Source organism: Anastrepha ludens, chromosome 3 (assembly GCF_028408465.1).
Source record: "Anastrepha ludens isolate Willacy chromosome 3, idAnaLude1.1, whole genome shotgun sequence".
Classification (NCBI taxonomy): domain Eukaryota; kingdom Metazoa; phylum Arthropoda; class Insecta; order Diptera; family Tephritidae; genus Anastrepha; species Anastrepha ludens.
In genome coordinates this window covers 104,334,362-104,359,369 of record NC_071499.1, presented here as the reverse complement: position 1 = coordinate 104,359,369, position 25,008 = coordinate 104,334,362, and the positions used below count along the sequence as shown (strand labels likewise).

The 25,008-nt window shown below is 38.8% G+C and overlaps 2 protein-coding genes across 2 annotated transcripts in view; one reads left to right on the top strand and one right to left on the bottom strand.

Moving 5' to 3' along the window:
* Positions 1 to 295: 295 nt before the first annotated feature.
* The window catches only part of LOC128858675 (nuclear cap-binding protein subunit 1), a 45,843-nt gene continuing 21,130 nt past the window's right edge, over positions 296 to 25,008 (top strand). Inside the window, exons 1-3 of the mRNA XM_054095127.1 lie at positions 296 to 511; positions 575 to 1,913; positions 1,976 to 2,079. Of these exons, the coding sequence (XP_053951102.1) occupies positions 469 to 511; positions 575 to 1,913; positions 1,976 to 2,079 (1,486 nt within the window). The 5' untranslated portion in view covers positions 296 to 468. The remainder of the gene's footprint in view (positions 512 to 574; positions 1,914 to 1,975; positions 2,080 to 25,008) is intronic.
* LOC128858676 (mucin-2) lies at positions 3,694 to 14,820 on the bottom strand. Its single transcript, XM_054095128.1, has 3 exons — positions 14,698 to 14,820; positions 10,007 to 10,224; positions 3,694 to 6,140 (listed from the first exon to the last, which is right to left on the bottom strand). Exons 1-3 carry the CDS (start codon positions 14,755 to 14,757, stop codon positions 3,749 to 3,751), a joined length of 2,670 nt encoding a protein of 889 aa, XP_053951103.1. The 5' UTR covers positions 14,758 to 14,820; the 3' UTR covers positions 3,694 to 3,748.

Sequence of the window (25,008 nt, the reverse complement as noted above, 5' to 3'; positions counted from 1 at the left end):
AGTTTTTAGAAGCATGTAGAACAGCGTGAAAAATTGCGGTGGCCTCAGCAATAAATATAGAACAGAAAGGGAAAAGCAGCCCATAGGATATCGGCTTACCTTTCTCGCTAACGACAGCAAAAGACGTATTTGAGTAGAAAATCGTATAAGAAACAAAAAATATACAAAATTAAATTTACCGGTTATTCGTATCTGTCTAAACAAATACAAATCTCGCCAAGTAGTTCACACTAAAATGTTGAGCAGTACCTTTTCTTACCTATTGTGAATGGGATCGTTCACATTTCCACCGACAGTGTCCTACCGGTGAACTGTCAAACAAATAATTGACAGCGTCTGATAAAACGCGTACTCAATTTCCACAATTTCTCTATCGATTCGAGTGTGATTTTATGCATTGAAATTTGTTAAAAATCACTGTAAGTGACCAATAATTTTTGTTTTATTAAATTCCTAAGGTAGGCAGCAATGAATCGCAGACGTCCGCACGATGGCGATGAAGAGGGATATGGTAAGCCTTTTTGCTTTGCTGTCGCTTTGCAGTAATCCAATTGTAATTGCAATTAATTTTTAGATCATCGTAATCGAAAACGGAGGCGCGTTTCTGAGAACCAGGAGATTGAAGACCGTTTGGAGTCACTGATTTTGCGCGTTGGTGAACGTAGCACCTCTTCGGTAGAATCGAATTTGGAAGGTTTGGTTTCCGTATTGGAGGCAGATCTGGGCACTTTTCGACTAAAAATTTTGAGAATTCTCTCGGATTGTGCAATAAAAATGCCGGAAAAATGCACAATTTACACCACTTTAGTTGGTTTGTTGAATGCTAAAAACTATAAGTTTGGTGGCGAGTTCGTCGATCACATGGTGAAGACATTTAAGGAAGCCTTAAAAATTTGTTGGTGGGATGCCGCACGTTATTCGTTGCGCTTTCTTGCAGATCTGGTGAATTGTCACGTTATCTCAGTTACCAGTCTACTGCAGCTTCTAGACACTATGATTGATGTATCGAACGAAGACACAGTACCACAAGTACGACGCGACTGGTACGTTTTCGCTGTGCTGTCCACGCTGCCATGGGTAGGTCGTGATTTGTACGAGAAAAAAGAGTCGTCTTTAGAGTCTTTGCTACTGCGTATTGAAGTCTACTTGAACAAACGTTCGAAGAAACACCACAATGCCTTGCGTGTATGGTCGGTCGATGCACCACATCCGCAAGAAGAATATTTAGATTGTTTGTGGGCGCAAATACGTAAATTACGTCAAGATAACTGGGCTGAAAAGCATATTCCACGTCCATACCTGGCCTTTGATTCAATACTGTGCGAGGCGCTCCAGCATAATTTGCCGCCTATAGTGCCACCAGCACATCACGAGTCTTATGAATATCCAATGCCTTGGGTAGTTTATCGCATGTTTGATTACACTGATTGTCCCGATGGACCGAACTTGCCTGGTGCGCATTCCATAGAGCGCTTTTTAATCGAAGAGCACCTGCATCATATCATCGAAACACATCGTTTGGAACGGAAGGATTGTGCAGCTCAATTGTTAGCCTTTCCGTATAAAAACAAAATACCTCTCGAATACTGCATTGTCGAAGTTATATTTGCTGAAATATTTCATATGCCAACACCACGTTATCTGGAAATTGTGTATGGTTCAATTCTTATTGAATTGTGTAAATTGCAGCCGGCAACATTGCCACAAGTGCTTGCACAAGCCACTGAAATTTTATTCATGCGCATAGACTCGATGAATACATCTTGTTTCGACCGTTTCGTGAATTGGTTTTCTTACCATTTGAGTAACTTTAAATTTACTTGGTCATGGGAAGAGTGGGATAGTTGTTTGCTATTAGATGCGGAACACCCACGTCCTAAATTCATACAAGAAGTATTGCATAAATGTCTAAGGTACAGACTGAAATATTTATTAAAAAAGAATCTAGTTCATATAATAGCTTATTTACTTACAGATTATCGTACCATCAACGCATTACGGAAATGATGCCCGAAGCTTATGCTAAACTTATACCTATTGCACCGCAACCAAACTACAAATACGCCTCCGAAGATGCAGGTGAGTTATTTTTATGTGTTTACAAGTTTGTCGTTATGTGGAAGATAAGACAAACAAATCTGAAATCACCAACAAAAATGCAAAAACTCGAGGTCACGTAACGGCACGTTAAGAAAGCATGTTTGCTAGTTTAAGTTAAAGAGGAAGAGTTGTATTATACTACGAAAATGGGTCCTACGCTACCGGAACTACCCAGATTTATATCTGGCCAAGAGCGGTCACTCCAGCAGCGTTTCCCAAAACATTTATGGGAAATTTTTACGCGGTTACAACAACAATAACAACTGTGCTGTTAGATGCGTGGACTTCAGTGGGCATGTGGCAATGAGCTTACTAAACCCTGCCTGTGCGATGTGCTCACCTGTCTAACTCATCTAACGGTTGACTCAGAAAGCGAGCTGTTTCAACTATTGGGTGCAGAGGAAGAGGGGTGTTAGGGGAGAAGTTTTGATGGGGCAAGTGAATAGATGGTTAGTGTCGTGTGGTGGCCTTGACATGCTGGACATATATTGGGTATGTCGGGGCCGATTCTGGATAGGTAGGAGTTTAACCTGCTACAATATCCAGTACGCAATTGGGTCAAAGCTAGGAAGCTAAATCTTTTCGTCTGCAATAAGTGGTGATTAGACTTTGATAACGGCATTCGGGGTCGGGAGTTAGGAAGGTGGTAAGAGTCACCCGATGAATGTCGTTTAGTGTTTGCTGCATACTGTCCGATCCATTAGTTGTAATTGTGTTTTGTCCTGAATCTCTTCAGTATAGTTAAAGAGATTCTCCGGATTTGCCTGGGAGGTGGCTCTGGCTCGAGTAAATGTCTGCAGGGGTGACAGCTGCGGCAGCACCCAAGAAGAAACTGCTTTCTGCGCATTTTGTTGAGCTCCTTAGCAGGAAGTATTGATGCGTCATTGTGTATTTGTTGTAGGGGGAACATCGAGAGACATCCCGTGGCTGTGTAGATAGCAATACTTTGAAAACTTTGTGGCTTAATCCATTGCGAATCACTGGCTCCAGGCGGTTTTAGACCTGGGTACCAAATGTGGTTGTATGCGCAGAAAAGAAGAGCAAACTATCAAAGGTGACCCCCAACATGTTGGGTTTTTTTACTGTCAGTATTGGTGTGTCATCGACTTTCACCTTATAGTTTGACCTCCTTCGTCCAGGTGTTAAAGAGGGTCGCCGAGGATTTGGTGGGGGAAGGTTGGAACACACCACGCCATCGATGTCATTACTCAAGGGGGTCGAGTAATCGATATCATACGAGACCAGGGAAACTCCCTCTGGTGATTGGGCGAGCCTCGATATCTAGAAGTTAAAAAGCAAGGTGCAAAGACACTTCCCTGCGGAACAGCTTGCTTTATCCTCCTTTTTTTGTTTTGGTCTCGCAGTAGGCTTGTGAAGCAAAGTTATATTTCCTGGCGGGAAAATTCGTGCTGTTATGGTTACCGACTGTCGAAGGAACGTCTACTTTGCTGATTTCTTCACTTAAATATTTATGATTAAACATTTTCAATTACTTTTAAAATGTTTTTTATCAATTCAAAATGCAAGATTGAACTGATTTATAATAATTTATATTCATAAAAACTTATATTATATGGTTTTCGACTTTATTTACAAAAAAAATATCAACATTTTTTGGTATTTTAAAGCACTACAAAAAATCAAGTCATCAATCTGTTTTTACCTCATTTTCACCATAGTCATTATCCTCAACAATGACGGGGATCTCTTCGCCGTTATTACCCACCTTTATGCTCACCGACTTACTAACCGACTTTTGTGTGAGCACCTCGAACACCTCATTACCCTTTGTTGAGAGCAACGAGTCATTGCCAGCCTTTGTTGAATTCATCATTGCTGATGGGGATAACTGCTTATCTTGCCTTTGAGAGTGGGAAGCTTTAGTTTCTCGTTGTTGTTTTTGTTCTTGTAGCAGGTTACTTTCACGTTGCTGTTCTTCTTTAGTTGTTGTATACGTTTGCGTTGCCTCTTCCGTCTGGGGCTTAGACTTCGCATCAGAATTTGACGTTGACTTGTTGTTGAAAGAATGCTTGCGTCTGGGCTTCCATTTCAGCACCGGCTGTTCGGTAGTTGTTGTTGAAGCACGCATGTGCTTTAAGCGGTAGCGGCTGAGCGCGCGCAACGAAGGCGTCTCTGATGTGGAAGTGGAAATGAAGTTAAATTTGCTCTGTTTGGATGGCAAAGCGGCATCATCGAGGGAAGTCGTAGAGGGCGCACCTGTTGTGGCCGAAATCAGCGAATTCGTAGTAGGCAGTGTGTTTGTGGGCGTTGTTTGCACTGAAGGCGCAAGTGTCTTAATCGTTTCCAGTTGATTGCTGCTTGTAAATAGCTCCGTTGTGGTAGCAGTAGTGCTGGTGCTGGTGCTGATGGTGGTGGATGTAGTTGTGCCGGGCGTAGTGCTGGACGTTTCAAAGAGCTTCTCGGTCGTGCTGGTGGGAGTTGGGGCTGTTGTGCTTGTGGAAATCTTCGATTTGGGTTTCTTTTTTATCGATATTTGCTCGTCCTTTTGGCTTGGCTTCTGTTCGAGGTCATGTTTGGGCTTACTAGCCTCTTGAGACTCATCCTCGTAAGGTATGCGCACATCCTGATCATTTTCGGGTGGCGGTAATTGCGCGGCTATCGAATCGGGCTTTTTATTTTTTCTGTTCAAAACTGTGTTGATGTGGACATCCGCATATTCCTTCAATTGGTTAATTTTCGGCGCTTCCAATTGTGGTTCGCTCAGTTCGTAAGAGGACACGTCAATCGGTGGATTATGCGCGAGATTAAGATAGAGTGGATCAGGTTCGGAATAGCGTATAGGCTCCTCGTCCATCGGCTCACTCTGTATAAACGGTTTATTACGTGCCAAAATTGGTTGTTCTTCCACTACAGGTGCTGGGTAGATGAGCAGTGGCACTTTGGAGTCAATCGGTATCTGATACATTTGATAAATTTGCGGCCTTTTCAGCGGTGGCACAGGCGTCACTTGCACCACGTGTTCCTTGTGCACCTCGGTCTCTGACTTTGGGAAATTTATGGTCTTTGGTGGATGTAGCGCCTGCTGGAAATTCGTTTTCACGTGTTCATTGTAGTAGCTGTTGAAGTAGGTGGGCGCTGTGGTTTCAGTCGCTACACTTTTATAAGCGTTCGTTGGATTATTTATGGGCTGTTCAGCGCTACCAAGTCCATTTTCAATACTGGTAGTACTCGGCATATAAAAGTGATGATGGAAATGATGTGTCACCACCGGCGTCGAAATTTTACCAAATCCACCACCCACGACCGGTTCCTTTGGATTATCCGGGAATTTCATAGGCTCGTGGTGAGTGGTGGGCGGATATAATTCCGGGCGTGGAAATTTCGTTTGATAGTTCGGTCGGTAAGTAGTGGGCGTGGGATAATAATTCCGACTTACCGCGTTGAGTATATTCGGAAAGAGCTCGACTTTTGGTGTCGCCTTAGCGGGATAGTCTTTAATGTACTCACCAATGTTCAATTTCTGTGGCAACGGCGGCGGAAAGTGCGGATGCGGCTGAAAGATGCCATGCATAAACGTTGGTTGTGGCATGGGGGTCGCCTGTCGATACTGATTTATTGGTGCCTGTCTAAAATTTCGTCCAGCATAGTCATCAAATCGACGGTCAGCAAACCGCGACTCGGCGTTGTAAACGATTTTTCCGAATGTATGTGGATAGTCATCGTCGCGCTGTATAAAAGTTTGCGATACGCTTCTCTTGCTATTGTTGCTATCCAGCTCAGCTTTCCTTTTGATGTTGCCCCCACTTTCTGCGCGCAACGGACTCACGCTAAATTTCATTTCGTAACGAAATTTTCGATTTGCATCGCGATGCCGTATCCTCTGCACTTGCCACAGAGCCCACACGTACTCGGCATCACAATCGTAATCGCATAATCCTTCTACAAAGCGAAACGAGTTATTGGCTGTTTCCTCCAGGCGACCGTTTGCAAGAGTCACAATATCTCCAAAACGCGTGTCGGACTCGCTGTGTTGCTGAATGTAGGGGGATGAGAGGAAGTCGCTGTAAGCCTTTTGCTTGCTGTGGAGGCATTGAATAAAATCATGTATTTTTATTATGTAATTTAAGACAGATTTTGAAATGAAAATAAAATTGAAGTAAATACACACATTAAGGAATAAATCTGGCTCTGGTGTCTACGTAGAATCCAGCTGGATTAAACTACTCTTTGCTCTTGGGATGAACGCATCTGTGTATCAAGCGGAGGGGTATGCTGTTCAAGAAACAATGAACTTTGTTATGGAAAACAGATGGAGAGGCAGATCTGCAAGTGTCTGCAGCGACAGCAAAGCTGCACTCATGGCCTTAGACAGCTCTCCAACCACTTCAAGGGTAGTTGAGGCTTGTAAATTCAGGCTCAGCTGTGTCGGTAGACATAATATCCTGATACTAACATGCGACCCGGGTCACGTGGGTATCGTGAGTAACGAGATCTCTGACTCTTTAGCTAGGATGGGCTCTGAGGCCAACTTCTTTGGCCCGGAGGCTGTTCTGCCACTCCCTTCTGCAGCCATCAAAGCAAATGACTAACTTTAACACACAAGCGATCCTAACAGGCTGTGAGAGGCGGCAGATGGACAAAACTGATGTTACCTGTCATGTCCGACCGACTGTCGTAGATCCTCATATCATTAAGCAGAAGGGACTGTAAGCAGCTGATGAGACTGATGATGGGCCACTTTTTATGGACGAAGCACATGGAAAAGGTAGGCAGCTCAGACAGTGGACTCTGCTCAGCATGTGGAGAGGAGGATGAAACAGCGGACGTCTTTTTGTGCGTCACCCTGGAATTTACTCGAATCAGGCTTGGGGTCTTTGGCACTGATGTAATAAGAAGCGACCACCTTGGCTCCTTGGCACCACAAGATCTCAGATTTCTTTAGAGGTCGGGTAGATTTAAAGAAAATTGACAAGGGAACCCGAGCGCAGTACAATGGGCTTAATGTTGTCTGAGTGCTGTACTTGCTAATCTGTCCCGACAAAAAAAAAGGAATTTTCAGCTAACCTCAAAAAATTCGCTTATTTCAAAAGAAAAAACTGACTCATAAAACTTAAAAAAAACATAAGTATTGAGAAAACACGATTTTCCTTATTCGGTAAATAGTTGACAGTTATAATTTTGAGGTTGTAAAAGACTTCGTGTATTTAGGAACCAGCATTAACACCGATAACAATGTCAGCCTTGAAATCCAACGCAGAATCTCTCTTGCCAACAAGTGCTACTTTGGACTAAGTAGGAAACTGAGCAGTAAAGTCCTCTCTCGACGAACTAAACTAACACTCTATAATGCTCTCATCATGTCCGTCCTAACGTATGGCGCAGAAGCTTGGACGATGGCAACATACGATGAAGCGACGCTTGGAGTGTTTGAGAGAAAGATTCTGCGCAAGATTTTTGGTCCTTTGCACTTTGGCAGCGGCGAATATCGCAGGCGATGGAACGATGAGCTGTATGAGCTTTACGACGACATAGACATAGCGCAGCGAATAAAGATCCAGCGGCTACGCTGGCTGGGTCATGTTGTCCGAATGGATACAAACGCTCCGGCTCTGAAAGTATTCGATGCGATGCCAGCTGGTGGTAGCAGAGGAAGAGGAAGGCCTCCTCTGCGTTGGAAAGATCAGGTGTAGAAGGACTTGGTATGTCCAACTGACGCCGGTTAGCACGAGAAAGAAACGACTGGCGCGCTTTGTTAAACTCGGCCAAACCGCGTAAGCGGTTAGAGCGCCAATTAAGGAGAAGAAGAAATAGTTGTACACCACTACTCCACCACATAAAATATTTCCCATAAATTTCAGAGAAATTTGGATCATATCAGTCATCAGCCAAGTGGTTTGTTTTTTAGTTTTGTTTGTAGTAGATTTTATTGTATATTTTTGTGACGGAAAAATGTTCAAGGACTTGCCAAGGAACGCTCAAGTTACTTAAGTCAACTCCATCAAATACCTATCAAATACAAATTGTTGACTTTGAGTCTTCTAAATGATGAAGAATTTAGTCGGAATTGAAAAAAGTGGCACAATGCCCTAGGGGAACTAACTCGGAATGCAACAAAAAATACCTGGACATCCCTGATATATTTTTTAAAATTATATTTGCATTATCAGGAAATGCAAGAAGTTGGTGAGACCTTCTCTGCTTTGCCTAGAACGAAAGGAGAAGGCTAAGCTTAGCTTGATTTGGCATTAGAGAAAAAACGAAACTGAAACGAAAACGAAACTGTGAAACATGACTACAATCGGCAAGCAGCTTTAATATAAACTACAAAACAAAGGGATTTTAGGGGATTAAGGGAGTTAGTTGAAAATAAATAAATAATTGGCGCGTACACTTCTGTTCGGTGTTTGAACGAGCTCCTCCTCTTGTGGCGTTGGCGTGTTGGGCCGACTTCGAACAGCAGATGGGAGTTTTATGAGATGCTTTTTCATGGTTTGCCATTACCTGCCGAGGGGCGAGCGCTATTAGAAAAAAAGCTCTATAATTTGATGTTCATGCACGGATATTCGAACCTACGCACTGCCAAATGGTAGTCACGTAATAACCAATTCGGCTACGGCGGCCACCGAATTTCTTAAAAATATTTAAACATTACTTTTCATAAGTTTTTATACCAACATTGGTGTGATTTGTTGTTTTAAAAGTTAGGGCCCACCGGCACTACCTGTTTCATGAGCACAGCTGTAAATACATATACATATGCACTAGGCCGGGTCGATTTAAAAAACACTCATTGCTCTGTGAAAATCGTATTGTAGGGATTAAAATAAGAAACTTTGCCGAAGGAACCATACCTCTAAAACTAATTAAAAATATCACCATTTTTGGCCTTTACGTGAAAAAATAAGATAAATGGCTATGTTTTTTCTTTATTTTGATTTATTTATAATAATATCTATTTTTTCTCTTAAGAAATTTATTTAGTCAGAACATATGTAAATGAAAAAATTTATTTAAGTGAGTTATAGAAAAGAAACTAAAAAGTTCGACCCAAATTGGGGGACATCAGAATTCGTTTTAGAGGTATGATTCCTTCGGCAAAGTTTCTTATTTTGATCCCTAGAATATGGTTTTCACAGAGCAATGGGCGATTTTTTTGCCTCCCCACAAATCAACCCGCCCTAATATGCACATATAACAACTTTAGCTTACTTATTCTGTGCTCACCATAGAGCTTAGCGTGCGTTGTTTGAAACAAACAAAAGACTTACGGCGCGAACTCGCTTACCCCAAATGAAAAATTGCAATCTGATTTGTAGTTTTTTAAGTGCAAATTTTTAAAAAATAAGAAACAAACAATTTTCTTTAAATCACCAAAAAAAAAAAAACAAAACAAGTGATACCAAAATTAGTTCAAGCAACATTGCACAAGTATTTATTACAAAAAATCGCTACTGGACTGCGGCACAATTAAATTACAATAAACTCGATTACGACTCGTCATAAAATAATTTGAAACTTCAGCCAATTTAAACCGTCATCACCCAAATAGACTTAATTGAATTTTCGATACAGTTTTATTCGATTTGGTAATTGCATTCGACTATTTGTTGAACAAACCTTACATACGTGCAAACTACAACCCGGTTACGTACACACACATATATAGATGCGCATACATACTTGTATAGCAACAAAATAGCATGCAAACGCACCTCCACATACCGCATGCCGCACGCTTCACGAAAACATCGCTCAGCGTCTACGCAATTTTTAGTAATTTTACAAACGTAACATTCCGCACTGTTGGTTTTCACTGACGCAATACAAACAACCAACACCACATCCACCTCCAACTCCACCGTCTCAATTAACCAAATCCATAGCTGTGTATATGGCATGCGTCTATACTCTTTTATACTAAGTAGTCGTAAAATCTTTTGATTACCTGATATTCCCGGCAACAGCATCAGCCGCGGCATTCGTGAAAAGTGTAACGAATGTTACATGCTTCAATGTGCGCTCCCATGGTCTCAAGACCGTTTGATTGTGAGTTGTTGTTGCACTCGAGTCTTCCTCATAAAATATACTCTTACCGCTCAGTTGTAGACCTCGTTTGGGTGTGAGAACTAAATCTCGCCCTATAATGGCATCGGTGCGATGCAGCTATAAATTGAATAAGAAATTGAAGCGCATAATTTAAATACTTGTAAGTGGCTGGAGTGAAATGCAGGGAAAATTAATGTGTATATCATGAGTTAAAAATATTTTCAATAAAAAGGCAATAATCTTAACCAGGTTTTAATACATTTTACGTTCTTTGGGAACTATATTCCAGCGGGCAATTTTAATTCTTCGTTTGGCGGTTGTTTGGTAATCTGACTTGACTCAGATACAGATTCCAAGTTGATAAAATTGTAGGAAGGGACCAAAGCACATACACTAAAGGTGCTAGCGCTAAACCAACAACAAACTTTTGTGCATAGAAATATCTGGACAAAAGAAAGTGGAAAAGAAACGGATGAACTTCATTGCACAGCCGACATGAAGTTAGAGCTCCAAGCATACGACGATAGGCCGATTTGTCATTTCATTTTATGGTGACATCCGGATGTACACAAATCAACTGATTTACCGAAACCATCTTTAGTAGATTCGTCTAGGAAGGGACATGAAATTTCATGGCATGGTAGATGGCGCCATTTGAAATATATTTGATTTACAATTTACGTAAATAAGCAAAGAGGAGTTATCTGTAAACGGAGAAACGCACCTGCTGTTCTAGCAAATGTGCAGATCGCGCAAGACAAAGATTCGTACACATTCGGCCGTTGAAAAATATTTTAATTAAGAACGAACAGTAAACAGACAAACACTAAACGACATTCATCGGGGGACACTTATAACCTTCCTAAATTCCCGACCTGTGAATGTCGTCATCAGAGTTCAACCACCACCTATTGCAGACGAAGAGCTTCAGCTACCCCGCAAGACCCGCATAACTTTGGCCCAATTGGGTTCTGGATATTATAGCAGGTTAAACTCCTACCTATTTAGAATCGACACCGACACCCCACGTGTGGAGGTATGTGAAGGCACTCCGCACGATACTAACCACTTTTTCACATGCCCCATCAAAGCTACTCACTGAAACCACCCTGTCGAGAAGCAGCACGTTTCCTGGGCCTACCGTTAGATGAGTTAGACGGAGACAGGCGGTAACTACATCGCACTGGCAGGGTTTAGTAAGCTGCTACAACAACAACAACAACCTAAGAACGATAGATACATAACGTTTTCAATCTATATGAGCCTTTTTATCTGAGAAAAAGATTACATTTTTTTTACTACAAATCATAAAAAAATTATGCGAAAAGGAAAAGTATACATTAATATTTTGTTGAAAGTCATTTTTGCTTTAGTACTGTTGCCTTTGCATTAACATTATTAAACCTTTACAAAGTTCAACTGGAATGGATTCCCATGCTGCCTTGGCCTTCTCAAATAACTGATCCAAACTTATTGAAATTTCCAAATCACCAGTAAGTTTCCTTCCGCATAAGCTAGCATTCCATTTTGAAGTATCTGAACGTACTTGACCTCATCCATATTACCTTCAATAAAATAAATTGGCCGGACACCGTTCCACTCAAAGCAATTCCACACCATTTTGAGGCCTGCCTCGTGCTTTATGATTTTGGTTACGAACTTGGGGTCGAATGCTCACGTTTTGGCTGCCGCACGTATTTCCTATTTATTTTCGTTGCATCGCCAAATAAACTATAACGCCACTGATTTTGTGTCCCGGATATGTGCTTTCGAGCAAACAAGTTTAACAAAGTGGCCAATCATTTCTTTCTCATGCTAACCGGCGCCAGTTAGACACACCAAGAGAAGCCAAGTCTTTCTCCCCTGATCTTTCGAACGCAGAGTAAATCTTTCCGTTCCTCTGCTACCACCAACTTGTACCGCATCGAATACTTTCAGAGTTCGTGAAAAGCAATAAATATCAGAATAAATACCTTGATAAGTATTGATGGAAGGATGGCACCTGGTCTGAGAGCAAATTTTTCATTAGGAAATGTTCATTGTGGCAAAATCGTTGGAATGAGTGCAAACTTTTGATTCACGAGATTTTTTAAAAGATTTGCTTTCGAGTCGTGGAGCCCGCTTTCCATTACTTAAAATCTTAAAAATCTTAACTTTTCTTTAGCAAATTTTGGCATTTATTTTTTTTAAGCACTTCAATGCCACGAACATGCTCGGTTAACGCCATCTCACAAATGCTTATCGAGATTTCATATGCTTACACACAGAAATTAGTTTGGTAAAATGATAACTGATCACCTGTGGAGGTGCGTCGGGCTTCCCAGCGGAACTAGGACGAGTACATGCAAGGAGCCGCCGCAAGTTTTTTATTGCTAAGCAAAAATATTTCTTTTATCTCGAATCGAATTCAGATTGCATGATTCGTTTTTTAGGGGGAGATTCTCTATTTGTGGAACAACATCAAGACGCAGGCCACAAATAGGAGGAGGAGCTCGGCCAAACACCCAAAAAGGGTGTACGCGCCAGTTATTTACTTTATTTTTTCTCCCGATAGTGGATTCTATTTTATCGGAGTGATCCGTATTTACATACAGCCCGCGAATGATATCACCTCAACATTTTGACAAATTTTGACTATTTGTCTTATTTATTAATTTTTGTTTTTCCAAGTTTAGCTCATTGACTAACACATTAAAGTGCAAGCTCGAAGTTGGTGAAATTGAGGCTCGAGAGTGGCAGCAGCAGCAGACCAAAGGCTGCCGCTCTGGTAAACTAGAACGGTCGTGCGCTGAACTTCACCTCTTCATAGTTTCTATCTTTGAGTTCTGCCTCTAATTTATAGCAACTTAAACTACTTCATTGCCACTTCTTGAAGTGCACCATTACGAATCTAGTCTGAAATTAGTTGCTTTTAATACACCCATAGTCAAAAGTATTTACACAATGCTGAATTTGTCATGTTAATGAGTGCTTTAATGTGAAATATGCCGTTTCTTTGACTTTGCACTATTTATCTTTGTATACTCTAAAGATTTCAACAACAATATTTTTCAATACAGTTGTGTAACTATAACAAACAAAGGCTTTCTAATAAATAGTGTGACAAATTCAGCTTTGTGTAAATACTTTTTGACTATCGGTGTATACTTCGCGCGATAGTTTTTTCTTCGACAGTAATTTTCCGCAATTCATTTAGTCAAATCAACAAAAACCATGCAAATGCTCAAGTGTCCAGGTCAAAATTTTCGAATTTCACAAGAACTGCAAACGTTATCAGAAAAAAGTGTGTGGAAAATATTGACTTTCCACTGCACTAAAATATTCTATTTATTTAAATTTTTTAATTTTTTTTCTTTAATTAAAACAAACATTTTGTTTTTTTTTATTTTTTTTTTAGTTTTGAAATTGTTTTTTTTTTTGTTTCTAGTTTTACAATATAAGATTCATTTTTTTTTTAAGTTTTTTTTTTAATTTAAATTTTAATTGGTGTTATGTCTATTTGATTTAAAAAAATTCTGTTTGCTTTCTTTTATTTTATAAAAATTTGGCTTGGTTTTGTTTCCAATTTAATAAAAACGATATTTTTATTTAAATTGTTTAATATAAAAAAATTTTGTTTTTATTTTTAATCTTATAAAAATTGTTCTTTCTTATTTTAATTCTAAAAAAATTGTTTTTTTTTTCTTTTTTAATTTCAAAATAATGTATCATATTTACTTTCTTTTTTAATTTTATAAATATTTGGCTTGGTTTTATTTCAATTTTTTAACCATTTTCTGTTTTTATTTGAAAACATTTTTTTATTTACAAACCTTTTTTTATTTAAGAACATTTGTTGTTTTTTTATTTAAAAATAATTTTTAATTAAAAAAATTTTTTTTTTGGTAAATAATTTTTAATTAAAAATTCATTTTTTTAACTAATTTTTAATTATATTTTATAAAAATTGTTTTTTCTTTTTTTTTTAATTTTATAAACATTGTTTTTTTTATTTAGAAACGATTATTTGTTTTTTTTTCTTTAATTTTGTAAAAATTTGATTTGTATTTGTTTTCAATGCAATACATTTAATTAAACTGAAAAAATGTTTTAATAAAAAGAAATTATTTGCTTTTATTATTTAAAAAAAAAATTTGTTTGGTTTTGTTTTTAATTTAGGAAAAAAAAAATTTACATGAAAAAATTTTGTTGTTTTTATTTAAAAAATGTTTTGTTTTTTTAATTAAAACAAAAAATTGGTTTTTATTTTTTTATTTGAATTTATTAAATTTTTTTTTTTTAATTTTAATTTTAAAAATTTTTGTTTTCTTTCTATTTAATTTTTTTTTTTAGTTTTAATTTAAAAAATTTTTGTTTCTTGTTTGTTTTTTATTTAAAAAACAAGTTATTTGCTTTTTTATTTTCTAAAAATTTTGTTTGGTTTTTCTTAAAATTTTGTAAATGTTTTTTTTTTTTATTTAAATTTTTTTTTCTATTTAAATAAATGTATTTGCTTTTTATTTAAAAAAAATTTTGTTTCGTCTTTTTTTACACTCCACGCCATGCATTTGTTCAATAATTCATATTCCAATCGACATAATTTTCACTTACATGCGCCACCGCTAGTATTATCAAAAAAATGCGCAGCACACACACAAATTGGTAATCCATGGTCCAATATTGTGCATAAGGTTGTCAGAAAGTCTATCAATTCAGATCCTTAGAGAAGTTCTCTTTTTTTATCGCCGCGAACTCGATTTTTTCCGAAAAACAACGCTTACTATTCGAATGTCTAAACTATACTGAACCACCAAACGCACGCGTTTGCTACTTTTTCGTACCTCAGCGACAAACAAATGCGTTTTCAGCCCAAACGCTTGGCGATAGGCGTCACTTAGTTGGCCCACCACCCGCGCACACTAAGCTTTAGTTTTGTTGCAGTCAAGTGAAACATGAGGCTTACAAGCAAACAACGACTTAAAAAAGTGAAAAAGGTAACATCTGTGCATATATACGAGTATGTATGTTTATATAAATGTATGCATGTATAATAAAAAGAAAAACAATAACATTAAAGAAAATGAAATGAAACTGAAATTTTCGCAATGCTTTTAACAACTGGAGTTACTCAGGCACACAAAAGTGTTGGTGGCTTGTTTGTTGGGGTAAGTAGCGTCGTTTCAAGTGTGCTCCGATTGCAGTCTCGTATGCTGTCTTTCGCCGATTTCGATCAACGAAAATCACTTGAACAACTGTTGCTTCTGTTAGACTCACAATCAGTCAGCCGGCGTTGGCACGCGTATGTGCAGCAGTTACGCCCGATAGGCATCGCTGATGTTCGACGGCGCAAAGCAGTTTCCTGTCTGAGTTAGCATATCAGAGTAAAGATCAATACGGACTTTGGTTAATATTTAATAAAAGAGAGATGCAAATTGAATCTATTCTGATTAAAAGCTAGATTCGCACGCAAGAAGATTTGTTGACTTTTATAATCTTACAATAGCACTGCTTGAAGTCTCGTGTCAACGCAGGCAAAGCAATACTCAAAATACAAGGTGCAGACGTAGTAAAGCGAAATCCATTATTTTTCCAATAGATGGATTTAGTAATCTGTATCACGCGTAGTACAAGTGCGAGACAATTTTGTAATTACTTGACTCAGTATTGGTTAGCAGGCGTGAAAGGTGGGCACCAGGAAAGAGGAAACACGTCTTAGGTATTATTTTATGAATTGCTACAACAACGACGCTATATTACATTTTTTTTCGATACAGTCGAAAACACTAGCCAAGAAACTGTTATGTGAGTAGTGTTTATGGTACTGATAATGCGAAATTTTGGTCTCATCTATTTATATATTGTATATATAATATAATTGGCGCGTACACCCTTTCTTGGTGTTTGGCCGAGCTTTTCCTCCTATTTGTGGCGTACGTCTTGATGTTGTTCCACAAATGGAGGGACCTACAGTTTCAAGCCGACTCCGAACGGCATGAGGAGCTTTTTCATGGTTATGAGGAGCTTTTTCATGGCAGAAATACACTCGGAGGTTTGCCATTGCCTGTCGAAAAAACTTTTTCTTCATTTTGGTGTTTCGCCGAGATTCAAACCTACGTTCTCTCTGAATTCCGAATGGTAGTCACGCCCCATCCCATTGGGGGCGGCGGCCGTCTCATCAATTTAATATCAGTAATTTTAATGTCAGAGATGTACTACGCTCTGGAAGATCAGAAAATTCCGATAAAATAATACAAATCCGCCAATCATTCAAGCGTTTTTTTTTCGATTGGTTTGAAACTAAAAATTGCACAGAAAATCGCTTGGAACCTCTTCAGAAAGGCTGACGCAAACAAAGTCTCGATATAAGGAGGCCCGATTCAACGCAAAAAACCTCATAGACCGCATTTCCAGCTGCGAATTGCTGTTACGTCAAGCTAAACCGATCGGTGTGAGCCGCCGCAAAAAGTGCCCAAGTCAGGGTTGATGGTTGGGAAGGTGTTGTTATGTTTTTGGTGGTATTGACAGAAAATAATTTATTGTGGGCTACTCCACTACGACCAGACTCTTAATTCCGAACTGTTCAGTCAACAAACGACCGTATTAAAGGTAATATTCGCTTAAATGCGGCCATCGTTGACCAATTAAAAGAAGAATTGTGTCCAATCAGGAGAACAGCGTCATAAAATAAGAAGGCGCTGCCAAAATGTATTTGCATTTTTTATAACTTTAGACGGTAATGTTACATCGGAAGAGACATTTATTGGATATTTAGGCGAAAATTGGAAATGTTGCAGTTTCCACACTACCATTGAAGTATGCAAACGGTGGGATTTGGATACTCGGCTCTCGCGCGGGCGCGCTCTCACATAAAAATAGAGAGTTTCGCATCACTATAGTTATCCATGACGGCGAGTCATGCACATGAATAGGGGCTCACCAAAAACTGAGCGAATTTAGTTGGGAATGGGTTCTTATACATCCTCGTTAGAGTCTAGACTTGGCACTAAGTGGCTACCACCTGTTCCTGTCTATGGTAAAAGATTTTAGTAATGTGAAAACTAACTTTCACCGCTTTTTCTTGGCTTATGCAAGTTGCAAGTTTTGGTCACAAAATGCATTTTCCTCTGAAACATCTGTTAGAAACTCAACTCATGAGCTGATCGAAAATTTCAGCTGTACAGGCGGTTACATGATAAGTAATATGGCCGGCAGTGTTCCAGGAGGGTAATTTGGCTATAAATAGAGCACGCATGAATATTTTCCAATCCTTGCCTTTAAACATGAAGTCCCATCCGACAAGCTTCGGCACTTATTTCAACAATAAAAACTTCGATTTCATGTTCCAGCCATTTTCTGTTTTTTGTAATTTAATCTGTTCTCTAAGTCAAACTTTGTTTGTTGTACTCAGAGAATGCACACGCACTCAGAGAGCGCTTGTTGTAACAGCATAAACATTCTCCATACAATTACGGGAAGTGCTACTGGAATGACCGTCCCTGGCCGTATATAAATCCGGATCTTTCCGGTAACGTAGAACTGACTGCCGTGCGCGTAGTGTCCTGACCTACCGATTATTAGTTAAGTGAATTTAGAAATGTGGCTTGGTTCCAGCTATTAAGTAGTCTGTGGATACTCTGGTGCGAAACGGCAGTCTAATGTCTAATGGACTTCTAACATCAACGTTTCGGTTGATTAAGCGATTTTCAAAGATTTTAATGTATCCCAAATCTCATAAAGCAAAAAAACATTTTGAAAATGCCTAACCATAAACGATCTTTGCAATCCTGCAGGCATGGAAAATTCTTAGGGAACGTGGGAGCGAGTGAGATATTCACATTTTTTCTGATATGGCTATCAAAGCTCTGACGACGCCAATTTAATCAACTCCTATAAGGAGGACATCAAATCTCTTGAGTGTGCAGGTAACATTTCTCTGATCTGGGCCACAAGACATATGGCCATAGAGGGAAATGAAATTGCTGATGAACTTGCCAGGAAGGAAACTGAATTGCGCTCAGAGGCCTCCGACCCGGTCATCGGCATCCCCATGACTGTTGTTAAAGGGGAATTACACAACTTATTTTTCAGGAAAGCGCGGAAAAGATGGAGTTCTATGTCTTCGTGTGCTATTTCGAAAACCCTTTGGCTGTAGGACTCCACGCCAAACTCGTATCTGTGTTTACCGGCCATTGGACGATCGGCGCACAAGCGAGAAAAATAGGTTTATCATTTGACCCACATTGCAGAAGCTGTGAGGACCTTTCAGAAAAGGAGACTGTTGAGCACTTTCTCTGTAGATATCCAGGTTTGGCAGCTAGACGATTAAGGTCACTGTGTGCTCCTTTCTTCAACAACCTGGGGCAGTGCGCCAACCTAAAAGCCACCAATCTTCTCCATTACATCGACAGCTTTGGCTGGCTATAGATATTCGCCTGTTGAAGGTCTCATTGGCATCAAAACGGCGCTTTAGCGCTACTTGGGGAGTGCTAGAGTTATACTTCAACCATTTCACCTACCTACCATAAACGAGATTTCTGCCACGTCATGAATGTTGTTACTACAATATTATATATAATTGGCGCGTACACCATTTTTTGGATGTTTGGCCGAGCTCCTCCTCCTATTTGTGGTGTGCACCTTGATGTTGTTCCACAAATGGAGGGATCTACAGTTTCAAGCCGACTCCGAACGGCAGATATTTTTATGAGGAGCTTTTTCATGGCAGAAATACGCTCGGAGGCTTGCCATTGCCTGCCGAGGGGCGACCACTATTAGAAAAATGTTTTTCTTAATTTTGGTGTTTCGCCGAGATTTGAACCTACGTTCTCTCTGTGAATTCCGAATGGTAGTCACGCACCAACACATTCGACTACGGCGGCCGCCGTAGTCAAAAATAATGCCGATGGTTGAAATTCTAAACGCTCGATGGAGCACCCTGTACAATAGTGTTGCGTGTGTTTTACCATTTCTTGTGTGTGTTTTTTTTTTTTTGTGTTTTACTTTATTTACATTTGGCTATGTGAAAATTTCTGAAGACTCACTGCCTGCCTGCTACCTCACGATATTCTTACTAACGGCATTTTAAGTACTTAGCAGCAACATTTCATTCACCGCACTTTGGCTTTTTTAATGCTATGTTGCGGGTTTTCTGTGTTTGTTTCTGCTAATTTGCTCGTTAGCGGTTTCGCATTGACACTGTCCACTTGCTTAGATGAGTTAATAAAACTTCTGACACGAAATGTTAGTGGGCGGCGATACGATAGCGACCTTGTGTTTAATTTTCTTCCGAAGTATGTAAATTTATTACTTCTAACTTATTTGAAATATGTCTTCACATACATACATGCACCTATGTATGATTATATATGTGTTCTACTACATATATTTAGTACATTGCATGGCTTTAACTTTGTCTTATTTATAAAGACATCAGGGTTCCCAGACCTTGATAAAAAAAGCTTAATTCTATAATCACTTGTGAGTTTCTTATAAAAAACAATAAACAAAATGCGGCCCAAAATCATGAGGCGTTTATATTAGCGGCAAGAAGTAAAGTAATTATTTATTCATGCAAAAGCTAATTTTAATATTGAGTAAAATACCCCTTAAAACCGCTTGAGTTTTAGGAATTTCAATGCATTCAGATAACATTTTAACCAATTGTTCAACTTCATTTTACACAGCCCTATCAGTTTTAAGGGTGACTAAAGCGAATTTTCTATTTATCGTACTTTAAATATTCAAACTGCTTTTTCGGGGCGACCTTTTTATTTAAAATTGTTTTAAATATAGGGTTTTCCAATAACAGGTGTTATTAGTGAATGGATTGCACTATCGAGAGATGATTAACGATTTTTTATGACCGGAATTGGATGGTATCAGGGTCGATTCAAGACCTCAAAAATGGAATTCGTGAGGCTATCGAGAACATAGGGCACCCACTTTGCAATTCGGTTATGGAAAACTTCATGAAAAGCATATTGCCTTGTAAGCGTAGTAGTGGTGGTCATTTATCTATCACGCACTACCCTGATATCATTCGAGTTATTTTTTTCTTAGTAAGGCCACCGGTATCGAAAACTGATGAAAACATCAATAAAGTGAAAGAAAGGTTGATCAGTAAATTAACCATCAGAGAGCTGACAGAGTACTTGAACATTGCATATGGATGCGTTCAGGGCATTGTAGTTAATGATTTGCATTGCGCCGTGTTGCTGCAAAGTTGGTCCCAAAGAACCTGAATTTCATGCGAAAAAGGGACCGGATATTGTCAAAGTCAGGATTTCCAAGACAAAATCCAACTCAACATTCATCAAAAGCATCATTGCTGGAGACAAGACGTGGGTTTATGAGTACGATACGCAATCCAGACATCATATCAGGCGGCCGAGGGGAGAGCTCAAAATAAACCAAGAGAAAAGAAATACCACAACTCGTGAATTTCGCATCATGATAACACCGTCGCACGGTGCCATCATTATGAGGGGATTTTTTTTTACCAAGAACAAAATAAATATCATCCAACAGCTATCGAATTCTGTTTGTTCGAGTAAAAAACCTACTACGGGAACCGAGTTTTAACAGCCGAAGGGAAGTGATAGACAAATCGAAGAAGACTCTGATGGCTATACCAAAAGTAGAGTTCCAGAAATGTTTCAAGAGCTGGATCAAATGCTGGTATACGAGTAAATTCATTGCAGTTGATGGCCGATAATATTACTTTGAAGGTGATAGTATCACTTTGGAGGAATAAATTTGTGTTTGAGTTTTTAAGTGGTTTTAACATTAATAAAAAAGATTTTTAAAGTATTTATTAATCAATAATATATTTTCCTTCATTATTTACAATGTCTTCCCAACGTTTAGGCAAATTTTTAATTCCCTGCTCAAAAAATTGTTTGTCATTGGAGCCAAAATACGCTTCGATATCCCTTTTTATAGCTTCTTTTGAGGAGTAGTTCTTGTTACTCATGGGATGGAAGTCCACGGAAAAGGTGATAATCACAAGGTGCAATATCCGGAGAGTATGGTGGATGCTGCATTAGCTCCCATCCGAGCTCGTTCAGCTTGCCTAACGTTTGCCTTGCGGTATGAGGTCTTGCGTTGTCGTGGTGAAACAAAACTTTACGTCTATTCACTAAAGACGGTCGATTTTTGTTAAGGGGGTCTTCTGGTCTCGAGGCCCTGAAATTAAGGGTTTTTTTGGGGATGATTGTGACAAATCCTGTGAATATTTAAAAAAAAAATTTTTTTTATTTTAAAGGTACATGTCTTGGCTTTTAAAAAATGGTTTTGACTTTGAAAAAAATTAACACCCGCGACCTTGAAATGGCGCTGAAGACGTCCACCTCCAAACGAAACAGGTCTCCATTTTGGTCACGGTTTTTCCACCTGGGTAATCAGAAAGCAAAAATCACTTGTGAGTTTCTTATAAAAAACAATAAACAAAATGCGGCCCAAAATCATGAGGCGTTTATATTAGCGGCAAGAAGTAAAGTAATTATTTATTCATGCAAAAGCTAATTTTAATATTGAGTAAAATACCCCTTAAAACCGCTTGAGTTTTAGGAATTTCAATGCATTCAGATAACATTTTAACCAATTGTTCAACTTCATTTTACACAGCCCTATCAGTTTTAAGGGTGACTAAAGCGAATTTTCTATTTATCGTACTTTAAATATTCAAACTGCTTTTTCGGGGCGACCTTTTTATTTAAAATTGTTTTAAATATAGGGTTTTCCAATAACAGGTGTTATTAGTGAATGGATTGCACTATCGAGAGATGATTAACGATTTTTTATGACCGGAATTGGATGGTATCAGGGTCGATTCAAGACCTCAAAAATGGAATTCGTGAGGCTATCGAGAACATAGGGCACCCACTTTGCAATTCGGTTATGGAAAACTTCATGAAAAGCATATTGCCTTGTAAGCGTAGTAGTGGTGGTCATTTATCTATCACGCACTACCCTGATATCATTCGAGTTATTTTTTTCTTAGTAAGGCCACCGGTATCGAAAACTGATGAAAACATCAATAAAGTGAAAGAAAGGTTGATCAGTAAATTAACCATCAGAGAGCTGACAGAGTACTTGAACATTGCATATGGATGCGTTCAGGGCATTGTAGTTAATGATTTGCATTGCGCCGTGTTGCTGCAAAGTTGGTCCCAAAGAACCTGAATTTCATGCGAAAAAGGGACCGGATATTGTCAAAGTCAGGATTTCCAAGACAAAATCCAACTCAACATTCATCAAAAGCATCATTGCTGGAGACAAGACGTGGGTTTATGAGTACGATACGCAATCCAGACATCATATCAGGCGGCCGAGGGGAGAGCTCAAAATAAACCAAGAGAAAAGAAATACCACAACTCGTGAATTTCGCATCATGATAACACCGTCGCACGGTGCCATCATTATGAGGGGATTTTTTTTTACCAAGAACAAAATAAATATCATCCAACAGCTATCGAATTCTGTTTGTTCGAGTAAAAAACCTACTACGGGAACCGAGTTTTAACAGCCGAAGGGAAGTGATAGACAAATCGAAGAAGACTCTGATGGCTATACCAAAAGTAGAGTTCCAGAAATGTTTCAAGAGCTGGATCAAATGCTGGTATACGAGTAAATTCATTGCAGTTGATGGCCGATAATATTACTTTGAAGGTGATAGTATCACTTTGGAGGAATAAATTTGTGTTTGAGTTTTTAAGTGGTTTTAACATTAATAAAAAAGATTTTTAAAGTATTTATTAATCAATAATATATTTTCCTTCATTATTTACAATGTCTTCCCAACGTTTAGGCAAATTTTTAATTCCCTGCTCAAAAAATTGTTTGTCATTGGAGCCAAAATACGCTTCGATATCCCTTTTTATAGCTTCTTTTGAGGAGTAGTTCTTGTTACTCATGGGATGGAAGTCCACGGAAAAGGTGATAATCACAAGGTGCAATATCCGGAGAGTATGGTGGATGCTGCATTAGCTCCCATCCGAGCTCGTTCAGCTTGCCTAACGTTTGCCTTGCGGTATGAGGTCTTGCGTTGTCGTGGTGAAACAAAACTTTACGTCTATTCACTAAAGACGGTCGATTTTTGTTAAGGGGGTCTTCTGGTCTCGAGGCCCTGAAATTAAGGGTTTTTTTGGGGATGATTGTGACAAATCCTGTGAATATTTAAAAAAAAAATTTTTTTTATTTTAAAGGTACATGTCTTGGCTTTTAAAAAATGGTTTTGACTTTGAAAAAAATTAACACCCGCGACCTTGAAATGGCGCTGAAGACGTCCACCTCCAAACGAAACAGGTCTCCATTTTGGTCACGGTTTTTCCACCTGGGTAATCAGAAAGCAAAAATTAGATATGCGTTGTCTTCAGAGTTGCCCTGGTTAAGTTTTCCCGTGACAGATTTTTTTTTTAAATTTTTTTCAAAAGTTATGCAACAATTTGCAAAAAAAAATTTTTTTGCTAATTTTTTGAACTTTAAAAGGTTATAAAAATGGAATGAAAAAAAATTTCAAAAATCGTACACGGGGAAACTTAGCGGTAAGTTTTCCGAACCTTTTAAGACCAAAACCATTGAAGTCGGAGTATAACTACTATGAAAAGTGTGACCAAAATGCTTAAAAAACACGATTTTCGGGGAAACGCGATTAAAGATAAAGTTTATGATAAAACGGCCGGAGGAGGGTACACTTCGGTGCCCAGAAAAATGTGAAAAAATGCGATTTTCAAAAAATCCTTTCTGTGGCGTCTTCTCGCATACACATACAACAAAATTATGCAAAAAAAAAAAAATCGATTTTTTTTCGCTGGAGACCAGAAGACCCCCTTAAGTGCCTCATTCAGGTTTGATAGCTGGTGTGAATAATAATCAGCAGTTATCGTCTGGTTTGGTTCCAGAAGTTCATAATAAACAATACCGGCCATATCCCACCAAATAGACAGGAGAATCTTCTTGGGGTGAAGGCCATCTCTAGAGGTCGGTTCTGGTGTTTCATCTTTGTCTAACCATTGGCGTTTGAGAACAGGATTATTGTAAAGGACCCATTTTTCATCACCAGTAACGATACGGTTCAAAAAACTTTCATTTTCAAGCCGTTGCAGCAGCTGAGAACACACATTCACTCTCTGCTGAATGTTGGCGACGGAAAGTCTATGCGGAACCCATATGTATTCATGCAGACGCTATTGAATTTCAGGTAGACGACTAGTGCTCTGTCAGACCTTCCTTGGTATTAGCTTATTGTTATATGAATTTAGAATCTTATAGGTATTTGGAAGAATCGTTTCTGTATCCTCCCAGATGAATGGTAATCAAAGACTTTACCCACTTGCCTTTGCTTGCTCTATGTAAGAAAAATGTGAGGTTCTGATGAATCGGAGCGGGAGAAGAAAGTTTGTTAGGAAAACAAACCCGTAACTCTCGATATTAATGCTGATTTTAATCAGATACTTCCTGATATAGTTAGGCTCCACATAACTTCAAGTATCTTCTGCAGTAGCTAAGAATCTGAAAAATGCTGATGTGGAATCATCTCAAGAGCCACTCCTTAGCTGCCCTGCTTTCACTAGGCTAAATTGCAGGCATCTTGGTTCTCACTTTTTAACTTCCCCTGAGGTGCTATAAGTCATGGATATAGCACGCATTATTTCTTCTATCCGCAACATCTAATAGTAAAACTTTTATTTTGAAAAAACTTAATGAAACTTCAGAACATTTTTACACAACATAAATCCATAAATCATTCAACAAAATTTCCAAACTGCAATAAACACCTCGATCTGCGCCCGAATCAAATGCTTCATATTCATATTGACCGTAGCGGTATTAATTCCAGCATTCAGAGAAGAAATGGTGTTATGAGAATGCTTATTGGTGTCGTTTCTGCTGTTGATCTTTTGGTTTTCGTCAAAAAAATGT

Excerpts from the sequence above, each read along its gene's own strand:
- LOC128858676 (XM_054095128.1), bottom strand. The coding sequence starts at position 14,757 with ATGGATTACCAATTTGTGTGTGTGCTGCGCATTTTTTTGATAATACTA. Across the intron at positions 10,225-14,697 it reads TAATACTAGCGGTGGCGCAT|CTGCATCGCACCGATGCCAT; the intron begins GTAAGTGAAAAT and ends TTCAATTTATAG. Across the intron at positions 6,141-10,006 it reads GCTGTTGCCGGGAATATCAG|CAAGCAAAAGGCTTACAGCG; the intron begins GTAATCAAAAGA and ends ATGCCTCCACAG.